General features: G+C 44.9%; 1 protein-coding gene and 1 pseudogene across 3 annotated transcripts in view; one reads left to right on the top strand and one right to left on the bottom strand.

The window, feature by feature from the left end:
- iqsec3b (IQ motif and Sec7 domain ArfGEF 3b) overlaps nt 1-24,341 on the bottom strand; it is a 38,336-nt gene that overhangs the window by 11,876 nt on the left and 2,119 nt on the right. For all 3 annotated transcript variants that reach the window (XM_077193834.1, XM_077193835.1, XM_077193836.1), the window contains exons 2-6: nt 23,389-23,463; nt 13,995-14,112; nt 13,425-13,733; nt 12,073-12,743; nt 7,122-7,283 (exon numbers count right to left, since the gene is read on the bottom strand). In XM_077193834.1, coding sequence (XP_077049949.1) covers nt 7,122-7,283; nt 12,073-12,743; nt 13,425-13,733; nt 13,995-14,112; nt 23,389-23,463 — 1,335 coding nt within the window. The remainder of the gene's footprint in view (nt 1-7,121; nt 7,284-12,072; nt 12,744-13,424; nt 13,734-13,994; nt 14,113-23,388; nt 23,464-24,341) is intronic.
- On the top strand, nt 18,122-20,744 carry LOC143697083 (uncharacterized; annotated as a pseudogene).

The raw sequence follows: 24,341 nt of genomic DNA, 5'->3' as shown, positions 1-24,341 counted from the left end.
CAAAATCCTGCCGCACCACAGAGCGCCGTTTACATAGTTTTACATTAAACGTACATTTATTTGTCTCAAATCGTCGTTAATGTATATACTGACTTCACCCTGTGCTGCAATATACATTTAGTTCTCTTACGAGAGTATCTCTCGTACTGCGTAATATCTTACGCTATGGGGAAAACTCTTTTCCACGAGATATTGAAGCCAAAAATTATCCTTTAATTTTGATTAATGTAAAACACTGTGCGGCAGCGTGCAGACATAGGCAAGACGGCTCGCGCGCCTATTGGCTGCCCTGCGGCAACAGCAGCAAGCCTATCGAGAGAGGCCCTGCGTGACGTGACATCCAATGGGGGCGCTTCGCGCCCATTTCGTCACGTCCCGCCAGAATAGGCGTGGCCTTGGCCTGTAAATACACTCGACAGGCTGATACAAACTGATTTTCATCTCTTCAGCGAAGCACTACTGCATCGCTGGATCCGGAGTGAGAAGCTGCTCCGTCTGATAGTAAGCCTTCTGCGGGACGAGCCTTCGAGCCTGAAGCCGCTGGCCTTCACCTCGCCGCCTTCAGCCGCCGTACCTGCTACGCTTTCCGGCGTTAATATCCTTTTTCACTGCTAGAGTGTGTGTTCGCCGTCGCGACTCACACTCTCTCTCTCTCTCTCTCTCTCTTTATCTAAAAGAGCAGCGTCTTTTTGAAGACGCTTCGTTCCTGTGGAACTATTGACATGGTGACTCTGAGGACTTGCCTGGCATTTTTTCTCCGAGTCTGCACTCCCGCCCGCTGTAGTGCCGCGCCGCAAAGCGCCGTACTCAGCGGGTCCTCGAGCCTTCTCCAGCCCGTGAAAGTTCGCCGGTTCGCCCGCCAGCTTCACCAGCTTCAATCGAGTCGCTCACTGACGGACAGCGGCCGCCGCGCGCCGCCGCTTCCCCCATTAGTGACGCGAGATAGCTGCATCGGTAGAGAAGGCCAGCTATTGCCATGGTGAGTGAGACTCCCGCCCGCTGTAGTGCCGCGCCGCAAAGCGCCGTACATAGCGGGTCCCCGATCCTTCTCCAGCCGTGAAAGCTCGCCGGTTCGCCCGCCAGCTTCACCAGCTTCAATCGAGTCCCTCACTGACGGACAACGGCCGCCGCCGCTTCCGCCATTAATGACGACTAGATAGCTGCATCTGTAGAGGAGGCCAGCTGCTCTATCCCCGCGTCGGACAGTGAGGATTGGGCGAGCTCTGTGGACCTCCCCCTTCTGCCCGCGAGTCGTCAGGAAAACGGGCCAGCATCAAAACCGCGGCTAGCTTTCTTTACGTTATAAGAAAGCTACTCCGCCCCCGCCCCCCGTGGGCATGCTTCACCGGCGAAATGAGGAAAGAGTGTATTTTTAGTCCCGCCGAGGCCAGACCAATCTCCATTTCTCAAACATTTCTCAGCTCCTCTTAGTTTGAGCGGCTGAAAATGTCAATATTGCTTTAATGAGCCTGTTGTATAACACGCACGCCTGCAAACAAACGCCAACACACACAAAACTGTGATGACGCTCTTTTATGTAGTCGAGCTATTTTAAGTTTATGTCGTTTCCCCCTGTGGCTCAGTGGCGAAACCTAAAGCTATCGCACGGGAGACCCGTGTTCGATCCCAGCGCTCGCAGCAGATAAAATTTAGTCTCGCCGCGGCCAGACTTGCACGGAAACTTTTCGCTCGTTCAGTTCCAAGAAAATGTGACTGTTCCAGTGTATTTTGCAGTAAACAAGCCGGTACCATGGCCCGCTTGCCTGCACACAAATGCCGTTTCCACGGCAACCCAGAAAAATCATATAAGCAATGTATTTTCTGGTATTCCGGCCACAGCCGATGGTGTTACTAGTGTAATAAAAATGCCCACAACCCAGTGCCCACAAACACTACACACTGCATGTGCCACGTTTTCTGTAAAACGAAACCAACACACATACAGTCAGCTAAGACCCACGGTGTTTAAGTCTCGCCACGGCCAGACTCCACCGAAACCTCTCGCTCGTTCAGTTCCAAACAATGTGACTGTTCCAGTGTATTTCGCAGTAAACAAGCCGGTACCACAGCCCGCTTGCCTGCACATTAACGCCATTTTTACGGCGACCCAGATAAATCCCAAAAAAGAGTGTGTTTTCTGGTATTCCGGCCACGGCCGATGGTGTTACCATTCCCACACACAGACACAGCCCGCCACAGTTCAGGGCTAGCACAAATAAAATCGACTAATGCCGATTGGGCAAACGTAGTGAATGTGCCCACGACACAGTGCCCACAAACACTACACGATGCGTGTCCCACGGTTTCTGTAAAAACGAAACCAACACATATTCAGTCAGCGCAAGCCCACGGTGTTTTCAGTGCAGTAAATGTGCCCGCTGTCCCGCGCCCACATTCGCTCACAGACACGCTGAACCCTACGGGGTTTGTCCCGCTCGCTCTCTCTCTACAATCTGTCATAGAGAAATCGAGCGCGACCAGGCTGCCTGCCGTGATCGGCGCGCCCCCCGCCTCGCACACTTTAAACACAGTGTTTATGTCTCAGCACACCGAAGCTCTGCAGCCGCCGCTATGCGGATCTCATTCTGCCTCTAGCTATTCACGCAAATGCGTGGGCAAAGCTTCCCGGGGTATCAGAATGGGTGTTGAACACTATAAAAAGAGGCTATTCGCTACAGTTCGCTCGACGTCCCCGCCGTTACACGGCGCGTGTCGAAACCACGGTAGACAACGAAGTATCTCATCTACTTCGAACCGAAATAGCGAAACTACTGAGCAAAGGGGCCATAGAACCTTTATCTCAGGCTCAGAGCGAAGGGGGTGTATACAGCAGATATTTTCTGGTACCGAAAAAAGACGGGGGTCTCAGACCCATTCTAGATCTGCGACAGTTGAACAAAGCGCTTCTGAAACGCAAGTTCAAAATGCTGACAACCAGCAAAATCCTCGCGCAAGTGCGCCAGGGAGACTGGTTCATGTCAATAGATCTGAAAGACGCCTATTTCCAAATACAGATTGCGTCACGTCACAGGCGATTTTTGAGATTCGCCTTCGAGGGCCAGGCATATCAATACACAGTCCTACCGTTCGGCCTGTCCCCAGCACCCCGCATATTCACGAAGTGCATGGACGCGGCTCTCGCACCCCTGAGACTTCAGGGCATGCGAATTTTGAACTACTTGGACGATTGGTTGACTCTAGCTCGATCACGATCAGAGCTCATAGAACACAAGACCACATTACTCGAACATCTTGAGAATCTGGGTCTCACAGTCAATTGGGCGAAGAGTTCGCTGTCTCCCAGCCAGAAAATTTATTTTCTGGGAACAGTGATAGACTCGCTGCCTATGACAGCAAGTCTGTCGCCGGAGCGGGGACTGGACATACAGCGCGCCGTGAAATCCTTCCGCCGCGGCTCTATAGTCCCGCTCAAACGGTTTCAGAAAATGCTGGGTCTCATGGCCTCAGCATCTTCGGTACTTCAGCTGGGCCTGCTTCGAATGCGCCCACTGCAGTTATGGCTGAAAGCGCGAGTTCCGCCCGGGGCATGGGCCGCTGGTCTGTTGCGCCTCAGGGTCGACAGGAAATGCGTCTCGGCTCTGAAACCTTGGAAAAAAGCCGACTGGTACCAGTCAGGCGTGAGTCTGGGGACTCCCTCGAGTGTGATGGTGGTGTCCACGGACGCCTCCACCTCGGGATGGGGAGCGCTGCTCGAGGGCAGACCGTTCTTTGGCCAGTGATCAGAACGGGAGAAGCTCCTACTCATAAACTGTCTAGAAATGCTGGCAGTAGACAACGCGCTAAGGCGCTTTTGTCCCCAGATAAAAGGCCGCCACGTCTTAGTCCGGTCGGACAACATGTCAGTGGTGGTGTACATAAATCACCAGGGCGGCGTCAGGTCCCGAAAGCCTTTACATGCTGACGAAACGCCTCCTGGACTGGGCTCAGCACAACCTGCTTTCACTGAAAGCAGCGCATGTGTCTGGTCACCTGAATCTGGGACCAGACAGACTGTCCAGAAACAATGTCCCAGCAGGTGAATGGTCGCTGCACCCGCAGACGATCCAACTGCTGTGGGAGACATTCGGCAGAGCGCAGGTGGACCTGTTCGCGTCCCAGGAAAACGCTCACTGTCCGAACTTTTTCTCCAAGAGCAGGGATGCGCTGGCCCATGTATGGCCCCGACGCCCCCTCTATGCTTTTCCCCCCATCTCGCTCCTGCCTCAAGTGCTGGAACGAATCAGGGAAAATGGATGCCCAGTGCTGCTCGTGGCTCCGCTATGGACGAACCAGACTTGGTTCCCAGTCCTATTAACAGCTGACCAGCACTGCCCCGTGGCCGATACCGGTGAGGAGAGACCTCCTCTCTCAGGCAAAGGGCTCGATTTGGCATCCTCGCCCGGAATTATGGTCCCTACATGTGTGGGCCATCAACGGGTACCCAATGACCTCCCGGAGGGAGTGTTAAACACGATCACGCAGGCTAGGGCCCCGTCTACTAGACGGCTCTACTCCTCGAAATGGTCAGTGTTCTCTACCTGGTGTCAAGCTCAGGGCTTTTCACCCGTAGACTGCGGGGTTACAGAAGTGCTCTCCTTCCTTTAGGAGCTGCTGGATAAGGGTAGAACCCCGTCCACGCTCAAAGTATACGTGGCGGCCATAACGGCGTTTGCAAAACTGACGTCTGGCCAGTCACTGGGGAAAAACGACCTAGTCGTGCGATTCCTCAGGGGAGCTCGGAGGCTGAATCCTCCCAGACCTCCCTCAGTCCCTATGTGGGACCTTTCTACGGTTCTGGAAGCCCTGAAAGGTGCCCCATTTGAGCCAATCCATTTGTCAGACATGAAGCACCTGTCTTTCAAAACGGTATTTCTTGTGGCTCTTGCTTCAATGAAGCGCGTGGGGGACTTACAAGCGCTTTCAGTAAGCACGTCCTGTATGGAGTTTGGGCCTAATGACTCAAAAGTCATACTCAAACCAAGGCACGGGTACTTGCCCAAATCCCTCAACACACCGTTCAGGGCCCAGGTTATTTCCCTGTGCGCCCTCCCGGTGAACAATGAGGAGGCGGATGCTAATCTCCTTTGCCCCGTCAGGGCGCTGAGAGCTTATGTGTCCCGCTCGTCTGTCTTCAGGCAGACCGAGCAGCTCTTTGTTTTGTTTGGTGGACGCTCCAAGGGACTGGCCGTATCAAAACAGAGCCTATCCAGATGGATAGTCGATGCCATAGCGCTGGCTTACACTTCTAAGGGCCTGCAGTGTCCTTTGGGTGTCAGAGCGCACTCCACGAGAGGCGTGGCCTCTTCGTGGGCGTGGTCTAGTGGGATTTCCTTGCATGATATCTGTATGGCGACGGGCTGGGCCTCGCCGTCTACATTTATACGGTTCTATAACCTAGAGGTTCCCGCCTTACAGGCCAAGCTGCTGTCGGTCTAGAATTCAGTACTATCTGTCCCGCTGCGCCGGCGCAGAATGCTGAGTTTTGCTTGAGTATCGCTTACTGATCGATAGAACAGCTCCATGGGTGTTGAATAACCCGTACTTTTGCCCAGTTCAGGCTAAACGCGTTCACCCTGTCTGCGGGAAATACTGTTAACATAACTAGCTCCTGTGGGATGCTATTTCATGGGGAATGATGCTTGTAGCCTCTCTTCTCCGACTCTCTGTGAGTCTACGGTGATTATGCACTATATGAGCCCCGGGCTACTGCCCTTGGGACTTTAGTGTGGGATCCCAGTACGCACGGCGTCTTACATTGTGTTCCCCATAGCGTAAGATATTACGCAGTACGAGAGATACTCTCGTAAGAGAACGTACTCGGTTACTAACGTAACCTCGGTTCTCTCTAGAGAGGGAACGAGTACTGCATATCTTGCCGTGCATACAACAGCGCTGGTTCGCTTCAGTGATGAAAATCAGTTTGCATCAGCCTGTCGTGTGTATTTACAGGCCAAGGCCACGCCTATTCTGGCGGGACGTGACGAAATGGGCGCGAAGCGCCCCCATTGGATGTCACGTCACGCAGGGCCTCTCTCAATAGGCTTGCTGCTGTTACCGCAGGGCAGCCAATAGGCGCGCGAGCCGTCTTGCCTATGTCTGCACACTGCCGCACAGCGTTTTACATTAATCAAAATTAAAGGATAATTTTTGGCTTCAATATCTCGTGGAAAAGAGTTTTCCCCATAGCGTAAGATATTACGCAGTACTCGTTCCCTCTCTAGAGAGAACCGAGGTTACGTTAGTAACCGAGTACGTTTTACATGCATTCACAGAAATCAGCTGCTTGAATGAAAATTGCTGATGTTATCGGACAGACGCAAAAAAAAAAAAAAAACTACTGAAACACTCAATTCTCATTGGCTACCCGCCAGTGTGGCAGGTAGATTGACAGTTTCACCCGCCAATTGTAAAATTCACCCGCATTTGCCGCGTGGTCAGGTGTTAATTTCAGGCCCTGTTCAGCACTGTAAGAAATGAAAATGTGCCGTTATTACCTTCAGTGGTTGTTCTTAAATATAAGCCCCAATCCTGAATATGCAGTAATATTTATGCGCTGGTTAATGCCGTCTTATTAACTCTAACTGTAATGTTTGCCTTTCAAAACAAGAATATAATATCATAGTTCGTTAATTAATTTTATAATTTATTTATTTATAACAATATTTTTTATTTAGATTTTCAGTTTACTGCCATTGACAATTCTGATCATTTTTGCATCTTGTCAATCCCTTGCATAATTTTATTTCTATATAGTATATTTGTACATAGTTTGGGTCTATTTTGTACATTATTGTTATTCAGCTATTATGTTTATATATTGTGAATATGTATTTATTTATTACTATCTTGTTGCTGTTTCAGTCCACTGGAAGCTTCTTTTATCACCAAGACAAACATAATGTAAACATACTGTACATGGCAATAAATCTCATTCTGATTCTTTTTTCAGTTTAAAACTTTTAAATAATTTATATAGATGGGGGAATATAGATAGATATAGGGCTTATATAGATGTTTTACAGGATTTAGGACTAAATATTAGCCTCATCAGACAGGTCGGCAAAATTACTATGATACATTGAAAACTATAGTGCATAAAAGTTTATGAAGACATGACTCACTCTAACACATCTCTGTTGAACTGCCTTTTGCTGTTACCCAAGAACTCTCCAATCATCTGTCGGCTCAAACCCTTCCTCTGCAACAGAAAGTGAGCCACCCCAATGGCGGTATCCGGAATAAAGCCCCTAGATATCAAGAACTGAATGCCTTTGTCTGGATTTCTGCAAGAAGATCAAGAAAGATGTAGATTAGTACTAACAAATGATTTTTCTTTTTCTAAAGAAGCTAGAGCTAACACTTTATAATAACTATAATTTAGACAATTAGCTAACATTATATTATATAATGCTATGATATAATATACCTTCATGTACATTTAATATACATTTATTTACATTTATATGTATTTATACTTAAATGTACACTACCTGTTTACCCATTTTTGAAAGAAGTTTCCACAAAAATATTACAAACAAAAAAAATCAACATTGATGATAGTAAGAAATGTTTCTTGAGCATCAAATCATCATATTAGAAAGATTTCTTAAGGATCATGTCACACTGAAGAATGGAGTAATGATGCTGAAAATTGCGTTACAGTAATCAATTACATTTTAAATTAAAGCTGCAAGCAGCGATGAAGAGGGACCTCACAACCCGTGCCGCCGCCACCCGCCGGTTTTAGGAAGACAGAGCACGGTGGGCAGTATGTAATGATAATAAATATAGGAGGACTATGTCAAAGTATTTGTATTTGCCACACTTCCTGCTACCAGCAGGTGGCGCTATTGCTATAACCAAATATGAGCATTGTATGCCTCAGTTACTGCAGGCTGTCTGTGGTTGCCTAGCAACATAGGAACTGCAAGCAATATTGAACTATATGACATATTCATGCACAAATCACCAAAAAGCTGAAATTGGGTGTACATTTGTCAGGCCGCCAAGGGCACACCCTTCGACGAAAACTCAAGATCTTCGGAATTTAACGTCGCAAAGGCCATAAGATTACACTCACCAAATTTGAAGAGGATCCGATCAAAACTGTAGGAGGAGTTTGTTAAAGTACAACGTCTGGAAATGGCAAAAACTACACAAAATCTGAGAGGAAATTCAAAATAGCTGACCTCCTGTTGTGTTTAGGGCTATGCTCCAAGAGACTTTTTTGTAGGTATTGTGTCATTACATGTATGTACCGAATTTCACACCTGTACGTCAAACGTAGAGCCGGGGCAATAATGTAGGGTGCGCTATTGAGCCATTTTGCCCCACACATTTGTCAGGCCGCCGAGCAGCGAGCAGCACACCCTTCGACGAAAACTCAAGATCTTCGCCATTTAACGTCGCAAAGACCTTAAAGGGTTAGTTCGCCCATTTAAGACATGAAGTTGTATGGAATCCTTACCAGCACTATAGTGCATACACACTGACCCACTCTGTAGTCACCTCCCTGGTCAGAGTTCTGGCCGCTGGAAGTTTTTCAATAAAGTACTCCCGGTTAGTTTCCGGGGCCTCAAAACTGTGCGTTTTTACGTGAAAAAATTATTTGCGTTTCAAAGCTTGATTAATTTAACACACAAAAAACACGCCGGTCAAAATTCATACCTCAGTTTTAATCGACACTATTTTCTTTCCATTTCTATCAATCCGCGCTGCTGTCAACGTCAATAGTGCGCACGTTCGATCAGCTGTTGATACCGCGACTCGCTGACAACATGTCTGACTGCGAAACTTCTGATGATGAAACCAATTTTAGCACAATGTCAGACGGAACAGATGAGGGTGAAAGTCATTTTAGCACAACGCCAAGGGATACCTTTATGAACCGGAGTATACCGATGCCGAGCTTGAACAGATGGAGATAACGTTAGAACGGGAAGAGAGAGAGCGAGAGGACAGAGATGAAGTTGTCCAAGTTGATGCTGGGCCCACAGCTGTACCAAGAGCCAGGATGAATGACAAATGGTGAGCACTGCACACACGATAATCCTTGTTTCTGGATAGTTTAGCTCCCGCAGAGTAGCCGATGGCAACCAGCCGTCTCGTAGCTATATCCGAAACAGGAAAACGATGGAATCTGAACGGTGATCCCGGCACATTCTTGTGGTCACAGCCTGGAAATTTACAAGTTCGCACCATTGTTCATTTTCTATTTTTTACGTCGTTTCGTAATCGATTGTGTAAACATATGGAACAGCTGATCGGAACGTGCGCACTGTTGACGTAGACAGCAGCGCGGATTGATAGAAATGGAAAGAAAATAGTGCCCATTAAAACTGAGGTATGAATTTTGACCGGCGTGTTTTTTGTGTGTTAAATTAATCAAGCTTTGAAATGCAAATAATTTTTTCTCGTAAAAACGCACAGTTTTGATGCCCCGGAAACTAACCGGGAGTACTTTCTTGAAAAACTTCCAGCGGCCAGAACTCTGACCAGGGAGGTGACTACAGAGTGGGTCAGTGTGTATACATGCACTATAGTGCTGGTAAGGATTCCATACAACTTCATGTCTTAAATGGGCGAACTAACCCTTTAAGATTACACTCACCAAATTTGAAGAGGATCAGATCAAAACTGTAGGAGGAGTTCGTTAAAGTACAACATCAGGAAATTACGAAAAATGCACAAAATCTAGGAGGAAGTTCAAAATAGCTGACTTCCTGTTGTGTTTAGGGCTATGCTCCAAGAGACTTTTTTATAGGTATTGTGTCATTACATGTATGTACCAAATTTCATACCTGTACGTGAAACGTAGAGCCGGGGCAAAATGTGGGGGCAATAATTTACAGAATTTGCCCCACCCAATTTTGAAAACCATATCACACGTAAATTTTCACCACTTCTGAAGCGTGTGCAAAGTTTCATGAGTTTTCGAGCATGTTCAGGCCCTCTAAAAAGCGATTCTTTTAAGAGAAGAATAATAATAATAAACAGAGCAAAAACAATAGGGTCCTCTCACCATCGGTGCTCGGGCCCTAAATATACTGTATGGGAAGTTATATTCACAGTTATTTTAAATTGTAATAATATTTCATAATACTGTTTTTACTGTATTTTTTAGCAAATAAATGGTGAGCATAAGAGACTTCTTTCAAAAACATATAAACAATCTTATTAATTCCAAACTTTTGACCAATAGTGTACATGAATTGTTAAGCATAATTGAATGATTTTTTGCAGACATATTTTACCATGTTAAAAAACATTCAACAAAATTCTGCAGATTTCTGCCCTTTTAACAGAAGATACACAAACAATCTGCATTCTGTCTGGGTCTGTGAAAGTTCTTATGTTTCCAGGGGGGAAAACCCCTGAAGAGGTTTCTGTGCTTGTGCGCAGGTTCACATATATAAATGTGATAGGAGAGATGTTCATAGCTAAAAACATACAGCATATTTCAGATTACTCTTTCCACATCCAATCACATCATTCTGTTTCAGAGACGCACATGTCCACATGTGCATCACAACGTCTGTATTAGCAGCCCTCAGCCAATAACAGCTGGACTGAGTATCTTATATTTATGTATGTACACTACTAATGAAAAGTTTGGGTCAATAAGAAATTGCTTTCATTCAGCAAGGATGCATTAAAATGATCAAAAGTGACAGTAAAGACCATTATAAAGACATTTCAAAGCATGTAGTGAAAGCAAGGAGTGTGAAATGAAAAACTTGGGAGTGGACATTGCTTCATTATAAGTTGATTTTAAAGGAAAAAACAAGCCATATGGCCTTTTTGAATGGACACCAGTGAAAGCTTCTGTTTTCTTTGTGCTATTGCATTGAGATGTTCATTTATAATAATACTGATATTTCCTTCTCATTCTCTCTTTATATTTGTCTGTTTCTTGATTTCTTTAGCATCAGACTCCAAGATGACAAAACTGTAACGTGCATTATTTCCACCACTCCGAACATCTTCTCAGGTCACATGCAAACACACACAGACACGCACACACACACACACACACACACAAACACACACACACACACACACACACACACACAGAAGCATCACCCCAAACATGCTACGTTGCCCTTACTCATTGTGAGTGAATAGCTGAAAAAAAATACAATTCCTGTATACATCTTGACAGAAACCTTGTAAAAACAACATTGTCTCTTGGTCACACAGCCTGAGTAAAACCGTGAGTGTAGATCACCTGGTTACCATGGTAACCGTGGCACTACTCAAGCATGTCAAAGTGAATCTGATCTGAGATTTCAATTGAGTGCTGATGCACTCTGAATCCTCTGGGGATTGGCTTTATTCCCTCTCTCTCTCTCTCTCTCTCTCTCTCTCTCTCTCTCTCTCTCTCTCTCTGTGTGTGTGTGTGTTTGTCTGAAAGAGCAACACACACAAAATGGAGCAGAGAAAGAGCTTCACAATCACCCCTGAGGGAGTGTAATATAGTCTTCTTGAGTATGTCTGTATGTATACATGTGCAAGTGTGTGTGTATTTGTCAGTGTGTATCAGCAGGCATAATGAAAATGCACTCAACTCTTTAGTCATGGGCAAACTGACCCGGCAAACAAAAGCTCTTTTGTGAAATCATATTTTTATTTACAGCAAATGTACCTGCCAATAAATTCTATTGTTTTTAAATTAGACTAAGTTAGATTAAATTAGATTAAGTGGCTTACCGTCTGGCTAAAGCGCACATCACTATGACTGTTGCTCATTTTTTGGATTAGTATTTGGAACAAATCTATCAAATTGTTATTTGTTCGCAAGGCTTATAAACCTTTAAACTGTAAACTTTTTTTTCAATACTTTCAAATAAGACTTTGAAAAGCTAAAATTGATAATTTACTATGAAAAACTTTGCTTTTCTAGTTAAATATTATAGTTATATGAATTTATATGAATTACTAAAATAACACTGAATTTTTGTAGGTTTTACTGTCTTTGTGGGGACATCTGAGCTTTACAAACTGCAAAACAAGTAACACACACTAAAAAGGCCACTTTAAATGGAAAGATTTATCTTTAACCTTTGTACTCACACATTGAAGAGGTTGAGTCCAATACGGTAAAGGCGTTTACGTGCGATATCCGTCGACAGCGTCCCGCAGGGTGTGTCCTGGCAGTGTGGGCGGGGCAGAGACAGAATCATCGTCTCGCACGCTGATGTCGAGGTGCTGCTGCTACTGACAGGCTCTGAGCTGTTTTCCGCCGTCTCGGGTGCAGTCTGATTGGTCTGTTTCCTAGCCAGGTCCGCCTCTGCTGTCGGTACTGCATCCGATCTGGTTGGCTGTTGGTTCTCTTTCTCTTCCTCGCTGGGTGGCGGAGGTGGAAACTCAGGCATCTCCGTGCCCGACGAAACCGACTGGCCTGCGATCTTTCCCCCCATTTGGGCTTCAGAGCCAGTCTCCTTGGATATGCCGTTACCAAGGGAAACTGACTCCAGCATGGAGGAGGAGGAGGAGAGGCGAAAGTTGTGGTTATCAATTTGAACAGTCACATCCCTGAAAGCCATCATGAGTTTACTGGCGCTGCGGGGTATGTTCTCCCCACAGCCGCCCGGTGGGGTCTCCTGTAGGGTATTGGGGTCCATCAGGAGCCCCTCGGGATGGGATCCAGAGGGAGGGGCCGATGAGGACTTCTCTCCTTCCCCGTCTCGAATAGAACTCCAGCCGCTCAAAGCCTCATCAATAGACCGTGCTAATGTCTGAACCTGGCAGGGAGAATGGAACAGAATAGAATAGAATAGAATAGAATGGAATGGAATAGAACAGAACAGAACAAATTTAAATAAAATAGAACAGAATACAACATATTTGAATTTAATGAAGTAGAACTGAATATAATATAACCTAATACAACCGAATAGAAAAACATTTGAATTGAAGACAATGAAATACTATAGAATAGAATGGAACGGAATACAATAGAACAGAATGCAACAAAACAAACAAACAGAGGAGAAAGAACAAATGCAATAGAATCAAACAATAAAATAGTATGAATAGAACAGAATAGTATGTGTACTTGAACTACAGTAAAGCCCAATTTATACTCCTGCGTCGAACTCACGTCGTAGGCTGTGCGTAGCGCACGTACCCTTCGGCGTACTCTGACATGTACCTCTCCAAAAATGTAACAACGCGTCAAATCTACGCGGACGCGAGCCCTGTGATTGGTCTGCTAGAACCCCCTCGGGTTTCACAGGTCCCCTTTGCATGTGAAATTGCGCGTCAACGCAGACAACGACGCATAAGTATAAATGAAAACCAATGCATAGTGTAGAGGCTCCGGTGTAGGTCTGACGCAGAAGTATAAATCAGCCTTAAATAGGCTGAACTGATTGCACAGAATTCATGCTGTATCATCATGTGTATTAATAGTGTAACTGTACCTGTTCGGTGAATGTGTCCTCCAGGTGTGTGAGTGTGGTTGTTGTGGCCACTGGCAGTGACGTGGAGTGTGTGAGCGGGATGCCCATGAGTGAACATCCTTCCATCAGCGCCCGTTCAGCAGAGAAACTTTCCCTCTGCACCCGGACCCTGCGCACTGACATACGCCGCGGGATCCCACTCTCCAGAACTGAGTTACGAATCTTCTGGAAGTTCTTGCTGAGCTGGTACTGGCGAAACGCCATCTGAATCTTACAGGCCGCACGCCGGGAAATCAAAGGACCACCGTACTTTTGCTCCAGCTCCTCTATCTACGGACAGATAGATAGACAGACAGACAGACAGATAGATAGATAGATAGATAGATAGATAGATAGATAGATAGATAGATAGATAGATAGATAGATAGATAGATAGATAGATAGATAGATAGATAGATAGATAGATAGATAGATAGATAGATAGATGGATAGATAGATAGATAGAAAATAAATTATTAACTCAAATTGATCTCTAAATTAATCTCTAACAGTCAATTTCACATGCACAAATGCCTGTCCGTTGGGGCTTACCTGATTTTGTTTGAGATCAGGAGAGAGCTCATATTCTGGAGGATGTGAGCAGGGGAGCACGTCAGGCTGACCCTCTTTTTTGTCATCTTTCTGTTCCTCTCCTGCAGCAGGAATCGAGCTGAGGATTCGAATGACAAGTGAGAAGTGGCTGACCCAGATTTGCTGTTTTTTAATCTAGACTGATCAGACCCAGTGTGCATTCAGGACTAATTAACTCTGCTTAATTACTACATGAGCGGTTTCACGGGTTTCAAATTCAACGCAGTCTTTGTGGAAAATGAGGTAATCAAGTGAAGGTTTTAGATCATCGTTTAATTATAAGAAACAGTACACTAAATGCAATAGCAAAATTTGAATTGTAATAAAATAAAATTCAGTTTTGTATTTTAAACTATTCATTGAATACATTTTATTTTATTTAAATTGTATATTTAAAACATATCACAAAGTGTATAAAACACTGCTTCTGCAAAAAATAATAATTTAACAATGCATAGGTTTCATATAAATCCCCAAAACCAAAGACTGAATCAAACCAAATCTCAAAGTTTAACAGAACTCTCTACACTATCTTACGTAAGCCCATACATGAGAAAGCCATTTTTCTCTCATGTTGAGCTCATGAAAAGCATCTCTGAGTGGAAAGCGGATGTTTAAATCATGAGAGATGTCACAAAGTACGTTTCTTCTGCTTAACAACACAGCTCAACCCCATTTCCATTTTCTCTAGTTTCTCTCTCGGTGTAGACATGGGTTTACAACACACACACTAGCACACTGCAGACTGCATTCACTGTCAGCACATTAGCTGCTACCCCGGAGTAAAGGCCACTTAAGCTCTGTAATACACAAGGGGCAGAGAGCAGTGGTTTCCATCTTTCATGCACCAAGTGCTGTTTAACTCTGAGGAACGAGAACAAATGCAGCTGAACCTTAAATGTGAGTGAGAGTGAGAACAGACACCAATCCACATGGTCAGTACAGATCATTAAGTTTCTACACTATTGATCTGAGGACCCAATCTGAAATGTGATATCACTCATTATGTGAGAGAACGTACGAAGTGATGCAGGTAGCAAAGAGTTTGATGTAATTTCCTGTGATATGACTCAAATAAATATGCTTTCTCTTTCAAGCTGTTTAAAAAACAGATTGAGCATGACTACAAGTTTAAACATCAAGCAGAAACCCAGGCTGTCGATTCCTGCAAATAAGAGGTGAGAAGCTAATGCATGCTTATATTTTCCCTTTTGTTCCATTTTCTCAGTAACCCTCTTTACTATAATTTGGAGAAAATTAAAGCTGCTCTCTACGGTTCATCAATAATATCTGTAAACTTCATTACTGGTGCTTGCTCAGGCTTAGGATTAGTGATTTAAACAAACTTCTAACCCTAAGCATTAAACTTTAGTTTACCACTGAACCTGGACCATTTGTGCAACAGGCAAAAATGATGTCACCAACTCACGTCCCAAAAACTACATAAAAACATGCTAAAAAAAAGTGGCAAAGTGCCAACAGTTTTTGAACACCCAAGCATGTTTCCTCAACACTGTAATTCATGTAATTTTTTGTAAAAATTCTAATGTAAAAACAATGCTTAACTATAGGCTGTTACCTCATTATATACACACTCACTGAAAGAAAAAAATATCGCTGGCACCAGCCGCTCGTAAGTTCTTTCTTAAATTGGAACGTAAAGTCCACACTAGAGGCTTAGTAACTACTAGCTAGTTTGTAACTAACTCTGCACTATATTCCGTTGCACCATTTGTTTGTAAGGTAGAACGTAGCTAGTAGGTCGTAAACTCTCCGTAAAGTAATGCATAGTCGCATAATATGACGTTTAGCCTCAATGAACCAATAGCAGCCTTCAGACACTTGAGCAGAAGTTGTGTTGAATTGCCGTGCATTTCAGTTTATCCTTCATTCGAACTTCTTGTCCCTCACGTTACTAACGGTAAAAATAAGTTTCCATTAAATACGATACTTGATCATGAATAACATAAGTGTTTTTATATGTAAATAACATTCAGAAGCTGTATTTGAAATGAAATTAATAAGGATCCATAAATAAATATTGATACAAAAAACATAAGACATTACGTTTATTGATTATGACTGATATTTGACATGCACAACATGGACCGATGCACACAACCGCGCTGTTTAGGACGGGTTGGTGTTAAAGAGCCGCTAACAAAGTTATCTTTTCACATAATGTTCTCTCTCTTAAAATGTAAGTAAGTGTAAATGTCAGCATTATCATAGATGTCTAAAGAATTGAAGTCTGTCAGGTAAAAGAAGAGCTTATTGATGCAGTTCAGTCTGTCTGATATTTTATTCCAACCGTTACTCCTGATCGGAGGCTGCCGTAAATATTTAGTTGGAACGTAGAGTTACGTTTAAACTAAGTTTAATGGTGCAACGTAAAAATATTCAGTAGTCCTGTAGGGTCTGGACCCATCAGACACACACTAATTATTCATTATATACAAAGGTTTATGAAACTCCAAAACTAACATCCCAAATGACAGGAACACAGAAAGGCAGGAACAATGGGGAAGGCAGAAACCCTCTTTAAAACAGACTTTGCTGCATTAATCATAGACTAACTGATCTATAAATGAACATGCATAAAACTGTGAAAGAAACAGTGTAAATGGTTTACTGTCTTGTGTACTATTATGTATATATATTATGGAATGTACCTTGGTATACAACCAACTAATGATCAATGTAACCTCACCTGTATCATGCCTCCTACCTAATCAATCCTTATTTAATGACTCACACTTTAATCTACAGCACCTTCTTCTAGAATGCAGTGTGGATGTGTTATATCTATCTGAGCATTAATGAAGGTATAACCACGCTTGGGACAAAGACTCGTAAATTAACTAGAGCAACCTTCCCATTCGGACATTTCACTTTGCTTATTGGTCCAGTCAACCCTTAGGGGTTGGATCTTTCTCAGGCTTTATTAGAGACACTGCAACACTGTTTCTGGTGATACTGGGGAACCCCCTCCCCCTCCACGGGGGCCCCAGGGCTCAGCAGGCCTTGATCCAACCAGATATGGGCTCACGCAGGAGAGAGAAGACTCTCTCACAAAGAACCAAGGACAATCTCAGGAGTTTTGGAACACAGCCCCAACCAACAACGACTCCAATCACCCACTCTTCCGACTTCCTCACTTCTCCTGGGTGCTCGGCGTGGCCTCAACAGGGCCCCAGGCCTTGACCAAACCTAGCGATGTGCTCCTGGAGAAAGAACAACTTCCACTTGCCACTGCCGGAACCCTCAACAACTTCAATTTTCCACAACTTCAAGAATTGTTCCCACTACAAATGCAAGTATTCAATTCAATGAAATGTGAAAATGAAATGCTGTTGGTTCTTCTCATAGTTAGATGGATCTTCTCCATCGTTACATCATTCCATCTCTCACTCCTTTTTCATACACCTGTATTTATGTATGTTTGTTTAGTTTATTCATGTTTATGATTTAGTTAATAAAACTTATGCACTTTATGTATTTGGTTCTGATTTACTGCTTGCAGCAAAGTCTCTTTTATGATCTTGATGTTGCTACATGCTCAAAGCGCTGTACATGCTAAGAAATAATTATCCTTCTGTGGCCATGGAAGATACCCTTTTCTTAGAATAAATTAATAATCAAAAGAGTTCGTTGGACGAACTGAGTATTTGATTGCAATATTAATTTAGCCATGTCCAGTTTATCCAATTAACTGACCCAAATATTCATAATTAATCATAACAAGTTATTACTCATTATTAATATTTCCCCTCGGAGCTGACTCGTTACAGTTCGTAAGTTGTAACTTAGTGCCCATTTACGTCAAAACTAGGCTAAGTTGTAACTTACGCACAGCTGGTGCAACCGGCCCCTGGTGAGTAAGAGGAGGAGCAGGGCCCGGAAGCACCCCATAAGCAGCCCAGAGCCTCCATATGGTACAAACTGTCCCCCCAGTCATACAGCCCAAGACGAGGAGGATCAGGTGGCCTCAAGCATGTAAAACAGCCGAGTGGCAGATGTTTGATGAGGATGTGGATAAGGTGCTGGAAGCAACGGCCAAAGGTGGTGTGGAGAGGACGCTGCAAACTATGATGACCATCATAGTGAACGTGGTGGTTGAGAGGTTTGGTGTGGAGTAGGTTAGAGGAGTAACTTAGCCGAACACCAAAAACCAGAGGGCAGTCAAAATCCATAACATCAGAATAGAGCTGAAAATCCTAAAGAAGTAGTACAAGGAAGCTGGTGAAGAGGAGCGCGGGTCACTGGCAGAGCTGCGCTGTATCTTAAGGAAGAAGCTTGTTACACTGCGCAGAGCCGAGCTACACAGGAGGCAGTGAAGGGAGAGGGCTAGGAGGAGAGCAGCCTTTATTAGAAACCCATTCGAGTTCACCAAGCAGCTACTCGGGCAGAAAAAGGTGGACGCCTAGTCTCTTCGAAAGGGAAAACAACCATCTGCTTTCAAATACCTTTAGCGACCCCTCCAGAGAACAAGAGTTGGGGCAGTGTGATGCCTTGATAACACCACCAGAGCCTGTAGAGGCATTTGACCTGAGGGAGCCCCTCCTGAAAGAAGTACAGGAAGTGGTAAGGAAGGCAAGGTCTAGGTCTGCACCAGGACCAAGCGGAACATCGAACAAGGTGTATAAGTACTGCCCTAAGCTGCTACATCGGATGTGGAGGATCCTAAGAGTCATTTGGAGGAAAGGAAAAACTCTAAAACAGTGGCGGTGTGCAGAGGGAGTGTGGATCCCAAAAGAAGAAGACTCCAAGACCATCAGCCACTCCAGAATCATCTCGCTTTTAAGTATTGAAGGAAAGATCTTCTTCAGCATAATTGCGAAGCGGTTGGGAGAGTTTTTCCTCAAAAATGGATACATAGACTCCTCTGTGCAGAAAGGCGGCATACCAGGTGTTCGAGGCTGCCTAGAGCACACAGGCGTGGTTACACAGCTCCTCAGAGAAGCAAAGGAGAATAGGGGTTATCTGGTGGTGCTGTGGTTAGACCTTGCCAATGCCTATGGCTCTATCCCCCACAAACTGGTACAGGAGGCTCTGGAGAGGCACCATGTTCCTGCCATAGTTAGAGACCTTATCCAGGATTACTACAGTTATTTCAAGCTGAGAGTCTCATCTGGGTCAACAACATCAGAGTGGCACAGGCTGGAGTTGGGAATCCTTACAGGCTGCACCATTTCAGTGATCCTGTTCGATCTGGCAATGAACATGTTGGTGAAAACTGCTGAACCGGAACTGGAATGCGGCAACCACCAAACCGTGTCTTTATGAATGGCCTCACAGTGACAATGGAGTTAGTGTCTGGAGGCAGATGAATCCTGAAGGGTCTGGAGGCCAGGATGTCATTCAAGCAACCAAATCCAGATCTTTAGTGCTAAAGAAGGGCAGGATGGTTGAGAAGTTTTGTTTTATCATCTCAGGAACTCAAACCTGACCCTGTCTGAAAAAACAGTAAAAAGCCTGGGAAAGATCTTCGACAGCAGCCTCAGGGATACAACATCCATCAAAAACACTTACGAGGAGCTGGAGAGCTGGCTGAAGAATGTCAACAAAACTGGGTTCCCTGGAAAAATTTAAGGCATGGGTGTACCAACAAGGGATTCTGCCAAGGATACTGTGGCCTCTGCTTCAGTATTGAGATTTCAATTTCCACCATCTCACAACCAGAAAGGAGAGTCAGCCGCTACCTAAGGAGATGGCTGGGTTTCTTGAGGAGCTTAAGCAGCATCGTCCTTTATGGAAACACCTGCAAGCTGCAGCTCCCGCTAAAATCCATCGAAGAGGAGTTCAAGGTCTTGAGAGCAAGAGAGGTGCTACAGCTCCGTGAGTCTAGTACTCCAAAGTCTCCGGGGCAGGAGTAGAGGTCAAGACGTGGAGGAAATGGAGGGCTGAGGCAGCAGTAGACGGTAGTCACGGCTGCGCTATGGTGTCCTAGTGGGAGCAGTGGCCAGAGGAAGGGCTGGGCAAGGAACCTTTCAAGGGCCCCGGTTTGACAAGGCTCGGGGGAAGGAGCGGAGGCAGCTAGTTCAAAGCGAGGTGAGGGCGGCGGTGGAGGAGGAGAGGTCCAGCAAAGCAGTGGAAATGGCACGTCAGGGTGCCTGGACTAGATGGGACTAGGACTAGATGGGCCTCCCCTGTGGGGAGGAAGATCACGCCCTCCAAGCAAACCATCAGCTTCATCAGCCAGAAAAATCTTCCAAGATAACATCAGGGCTTCTGAACACTGCACAGGATTGGCAGCTGAAAGTGGACTTGGGCAGACAGGCTAAGTTCCCCCAGCATGTCGTCGAGACCACTCTGAGGCCTGACATTGTCTTATCTGTATCTGAGGCAACAAAGAACCTGGTCATGTTGGAGCTCACTGTGCCATGGGAAGACCAAATGGAGGAAGCCTTTGAGAGGAAGAGGGAGAAATATGATGGCTTCGTCAGCGACTGCCACAACCAAGGCAGGAAGGCAAGGTGCTTACCTGTGGAGGTGGTGTGCAGAGGCTTTGCAGGGAAGTCCCTCGGGCCTACACTGCACTCAGCATCACAGGTGAGAGAAGGAGAAGGGCTATTGGCAATAGCACAGAGGCTGCAGAGAAGGCTTCGAGGTGGCTCTGGATCAAAAGAACAGATCCGTGGTTAAATGCTGCTAGGGCAGAGGCTGAGCCCTGATCAACCTCAGCTGGGTCGCCTGAAGGAGGGTGTCTGATGTTTCGAAAGACCCGAAACACCCGATGAGATCAGGAACATCACTGATGATGTGCCCTAGTTTAGCATCAGAAGATGTATCATTTCAACAATTGAGTCTTGACAACAGGTTTGAGCAGTCGTTGCCGCTTTGGCTGCTGACGCTGTGCTTATGTACATACTGATATGTCTTTGTGCCATTATGTTGCCCTGTATCCTTCAGTGCAACTGGCTATTCTGATCTAACTACATATATTCACAGTTGTCATCGCTACTGCTGCTGATGCTGTGCTTATGTACATACTGATATGTGTTTATGCTGTTATGTTGCCCTGTATTCTTCAGTGCAACTGGCTATTAGGATCTAACTGCGTATATTCACAGTTGTCGTCGCTACGCCCGCTGACGCTGTGCTTATGTATATACTGATTTGTGATTATGCTGTTGTGCTGTTATGCTGCTCTGTATTGTTCAATACAGTCTAAGATTCTAGCTGATATGCAATTCTGGTGTACTTGAGCTGAGCAGCTCATTGGTTTGGCCCTGCCTATCAGCTGTGAGCACTCCAAGAGCAGTGACGCTATTGGCTGTTGTTCTACTCTGTGATTGGTGTAAATGGTGCCAGGACATTGACGTTGACCTGGTGATTCCCCCCGTGTCGGATTTTTGGCGCTTCCTCCAGCACAGACTGCAAAATAATGTGAGTGCACCCACGCAGAAGGAATACGTGGCCGCTACTGCTTCGTATCGTTCCCCAGTTACGGGCAATCGATCGGAAGGCATGCTCTGGTGGTCAGATTCTCTGGGTAGCGTGTCCTCCCAGAGTGGGGAGGGATCTAACTCTAGCTTTGAGGGCTCATTCTCTACCGCCTTTCGAGCTCTTAGTTTCGATTGCTATTAAGGAGCTTTCCCTGAAACCCCCCCCCCCCCAAAAAACGGCTCTGCTCCATGCCCTTGTTTCAGCTAAGCGCATTGTAGACTTACACGTGTTCTCATGGACGGTGATATTATCTGTTTCGGACCCAGCGACTGCAGTGTTACTCTCCGGCCGAGACGGGCTACCTGCCTAAAGCACAGGATGTTTTTCTGCCCGCTTATTTTCTGAGGTCTCATGCTGGCGTAACGCTGACGCTCAAAGCACTGTTTGCCCTGTCAGGGTTTTGCGGATGTATGGGAATCGCGTGGCTGCCTTCTTCAGTCGGGCCAGCTTTTCTTGTGCTTGGTTGCTGTACTAAGGAAATAGTAAACTGTCTCAAAACAGAGACTTTCTCACTGGATTGTGGACACTGTCGCGCTGGCATACGCATGACAGGGGAAGGTTGTCCCCCCTAACATATGAGCTCATTCGATGAGGGCTATTGCCTCTTCGTGGGCCTGGTCTAGAGGAAAGTCTTCCAGGATTTATGTTTTGCTGCTGGCTGGTCTTCTCAGAACACCTTCGCCAGATTTTACAAGCTGGATGTACCGCCTGTGGCGTCTCAAGTGCTTTCGGTGAGATAAAATCCTTACTCATGTATTGTGAACTGTTCTAGTTGTACGCAGTGGTTACTGCTATGCTGTTGACTCGGTGTATATGGCTACTAGTGTTTAATACAGTTGTTACTGCTAACACCGTTGACACTGTGTTTACTTGTATTAATAAATACAAATACTAATATTAACAAATATGGTTTGTTAATTTAAGTAGTATTCTTTTTCATACTTTCATGCTTGAGTGTTTATTGTGTTGTGCTTGCCCTGGATCAGTGCAGCCTTCGCTTTCATTGCGTTTGTATATGCAACTTTGATAGGGTCAGGGATGATGTCTTACTGGTCTAGTTCCGCCTATCAGATCTCTTCCGTGACTGGTGTAGCTTGGCCCCGTTTTCCCCGGGCTTATCTTCACTACTCTCATACTACTATCTATTGTAACCTCGGTTCCCTGAGAGGTGGGAACGAGACATTGCGTTAGCCGCCGTGTCCGCTGTTCAAAGAGCTGTGCAGCGTTCAGTCGTGATTCTGACGCAATTGTCACGCCCACGCATTTTATACTGTCCGCGAGCCTGTCAGTATTTGCATACTTCGCAACAATTGGCCAGCTGTTCCAAGCTGGCATTAGCCCATAAGATTTTAACAAAAGTAGAGAAGGGAGGAATTTCCTCCAGCGTAGCTACACAATGTCTCGTTCCCGCCTATAATAAAATATGCAGTCAACAAAGCTCAGATGGTTTGAAGTTCCCAAAATAGTGCAGACCTGCCACATTCACACATGCACATCACAAACACATACACACACACACACACACAGCCTCTCTCTCCACCTGAGTGACGATGCTTATCCATGCCGAGAGTTTTCCAGTCTATCAGACAAAGGATGGACCAGGGTTAAGCTACACATGCAGCATGCACTAACTCTCTTTCTCGCACACACACATGCATGTACATTCCATTGCCTTGAATCCCATCACCCAGAATGCCTCAGGCCAAGAGATCAGGGACCGCAAACAGAAAACCACTACCATTTAAAAGATGGAATACTAAACTGATGCAGACAGCTATGGTAAACAAGTATATTCACACTCTCCTTACTGCTTACTTTTACTGTTGCTCATATTGCACATTTTGCTTGCCATGTAGAAAGTGTAGCTCTCTTCTGATTGGCTTGTTACAGAAGGTGTCATCCTCACCTGGAGCAGGTTTTGGAATCTCCCTCTGGGGCCTCTGGTGCTGGACAGCAGAACTGGTGCAAGACGGTCTGACTCCTGAAAATGTTCAAATCCACATTATGGCAATTAATACTATTATTTACATGTCATTTCATTTGTCTTCCTCAAGTACTTATATTAGTTTAGTGTGATGGTAACTAGTTTTGTTCTGAACTAGTCTTGCTTCAGAATCCAGATTTTTGGGCCTTAAAGGAGTTGTTCACTTTAAAATGAAAATTAGCCCATGATTTACTCACCCTCAAGCCATCCTAGGTGTATATGACTTTCTTCTTTCAGATTAATACAATCAGAGTTATATTAAACACCCTGACGCTCAGAGCTTTATAATGGCAGTGGATTGCAACCATCAGTTTGAAGCTCAAAAAAGTGCATTCATCCATCATAAAAGAACTTCACACGGCTCCGGGGGTTTAATAAAGGCCTTCTGAAGTGAAGCGATGAGTTTGTGTATGTAATATATTAATATTTAAAACGGTGTAAACTATAGCTTCTGGCCAAACGACTTGTGACGTCGAACGTAGCATAGTGCGTCATGGCGTAGCGTAAATTCCAGCAGTAGCCATGTTGCATTACTTGCATAAGTTGTGCTTTACCCTTAAGTCGAATCCGTATGTTGTTTGGCCGGAAGCTAGTTATTTTACTTTAAAAAGTTTTTAAAATTAATATTTTTCATACACATACTGTTATAAGTTTATAACCTTAGCATTGTTAGCGCCATACTCTTCTACTTGAGCTACAGGAAATAGCAACCAAAATGACAGCCAGACATTCACTGCAGAAAACATATTATAGTTGGCCCAAACCATGTCCTTGATGCAAGTGAGCCTGTATTTAATGTAGTCTGTCTGAGTTACACCAGATAACTCATATATTATATAACTCATATATTATATCACTTTTACCTTATAAATGGT

Source organism: Siphateles boraxobius, unplaced genomic scaffold, assembly GCF_051911475.1.
Source record: "Siphateles boraxobius isolate OS27281-9 unplaced genomic scaffold, OSU_SipBor_1 31, whole genome shotgun sequence".
NCBI classification, from domain to species: domain Eukaryota; kingdom Metazoa; phylum Chordata; class Actinopteri; order Cypriniformes; family Leuciscidae; genus Siphateles; species Siphateles boraxobius.
This window is presented reverse-complemented; position numbering and strand designations above follow the sequence as displayed.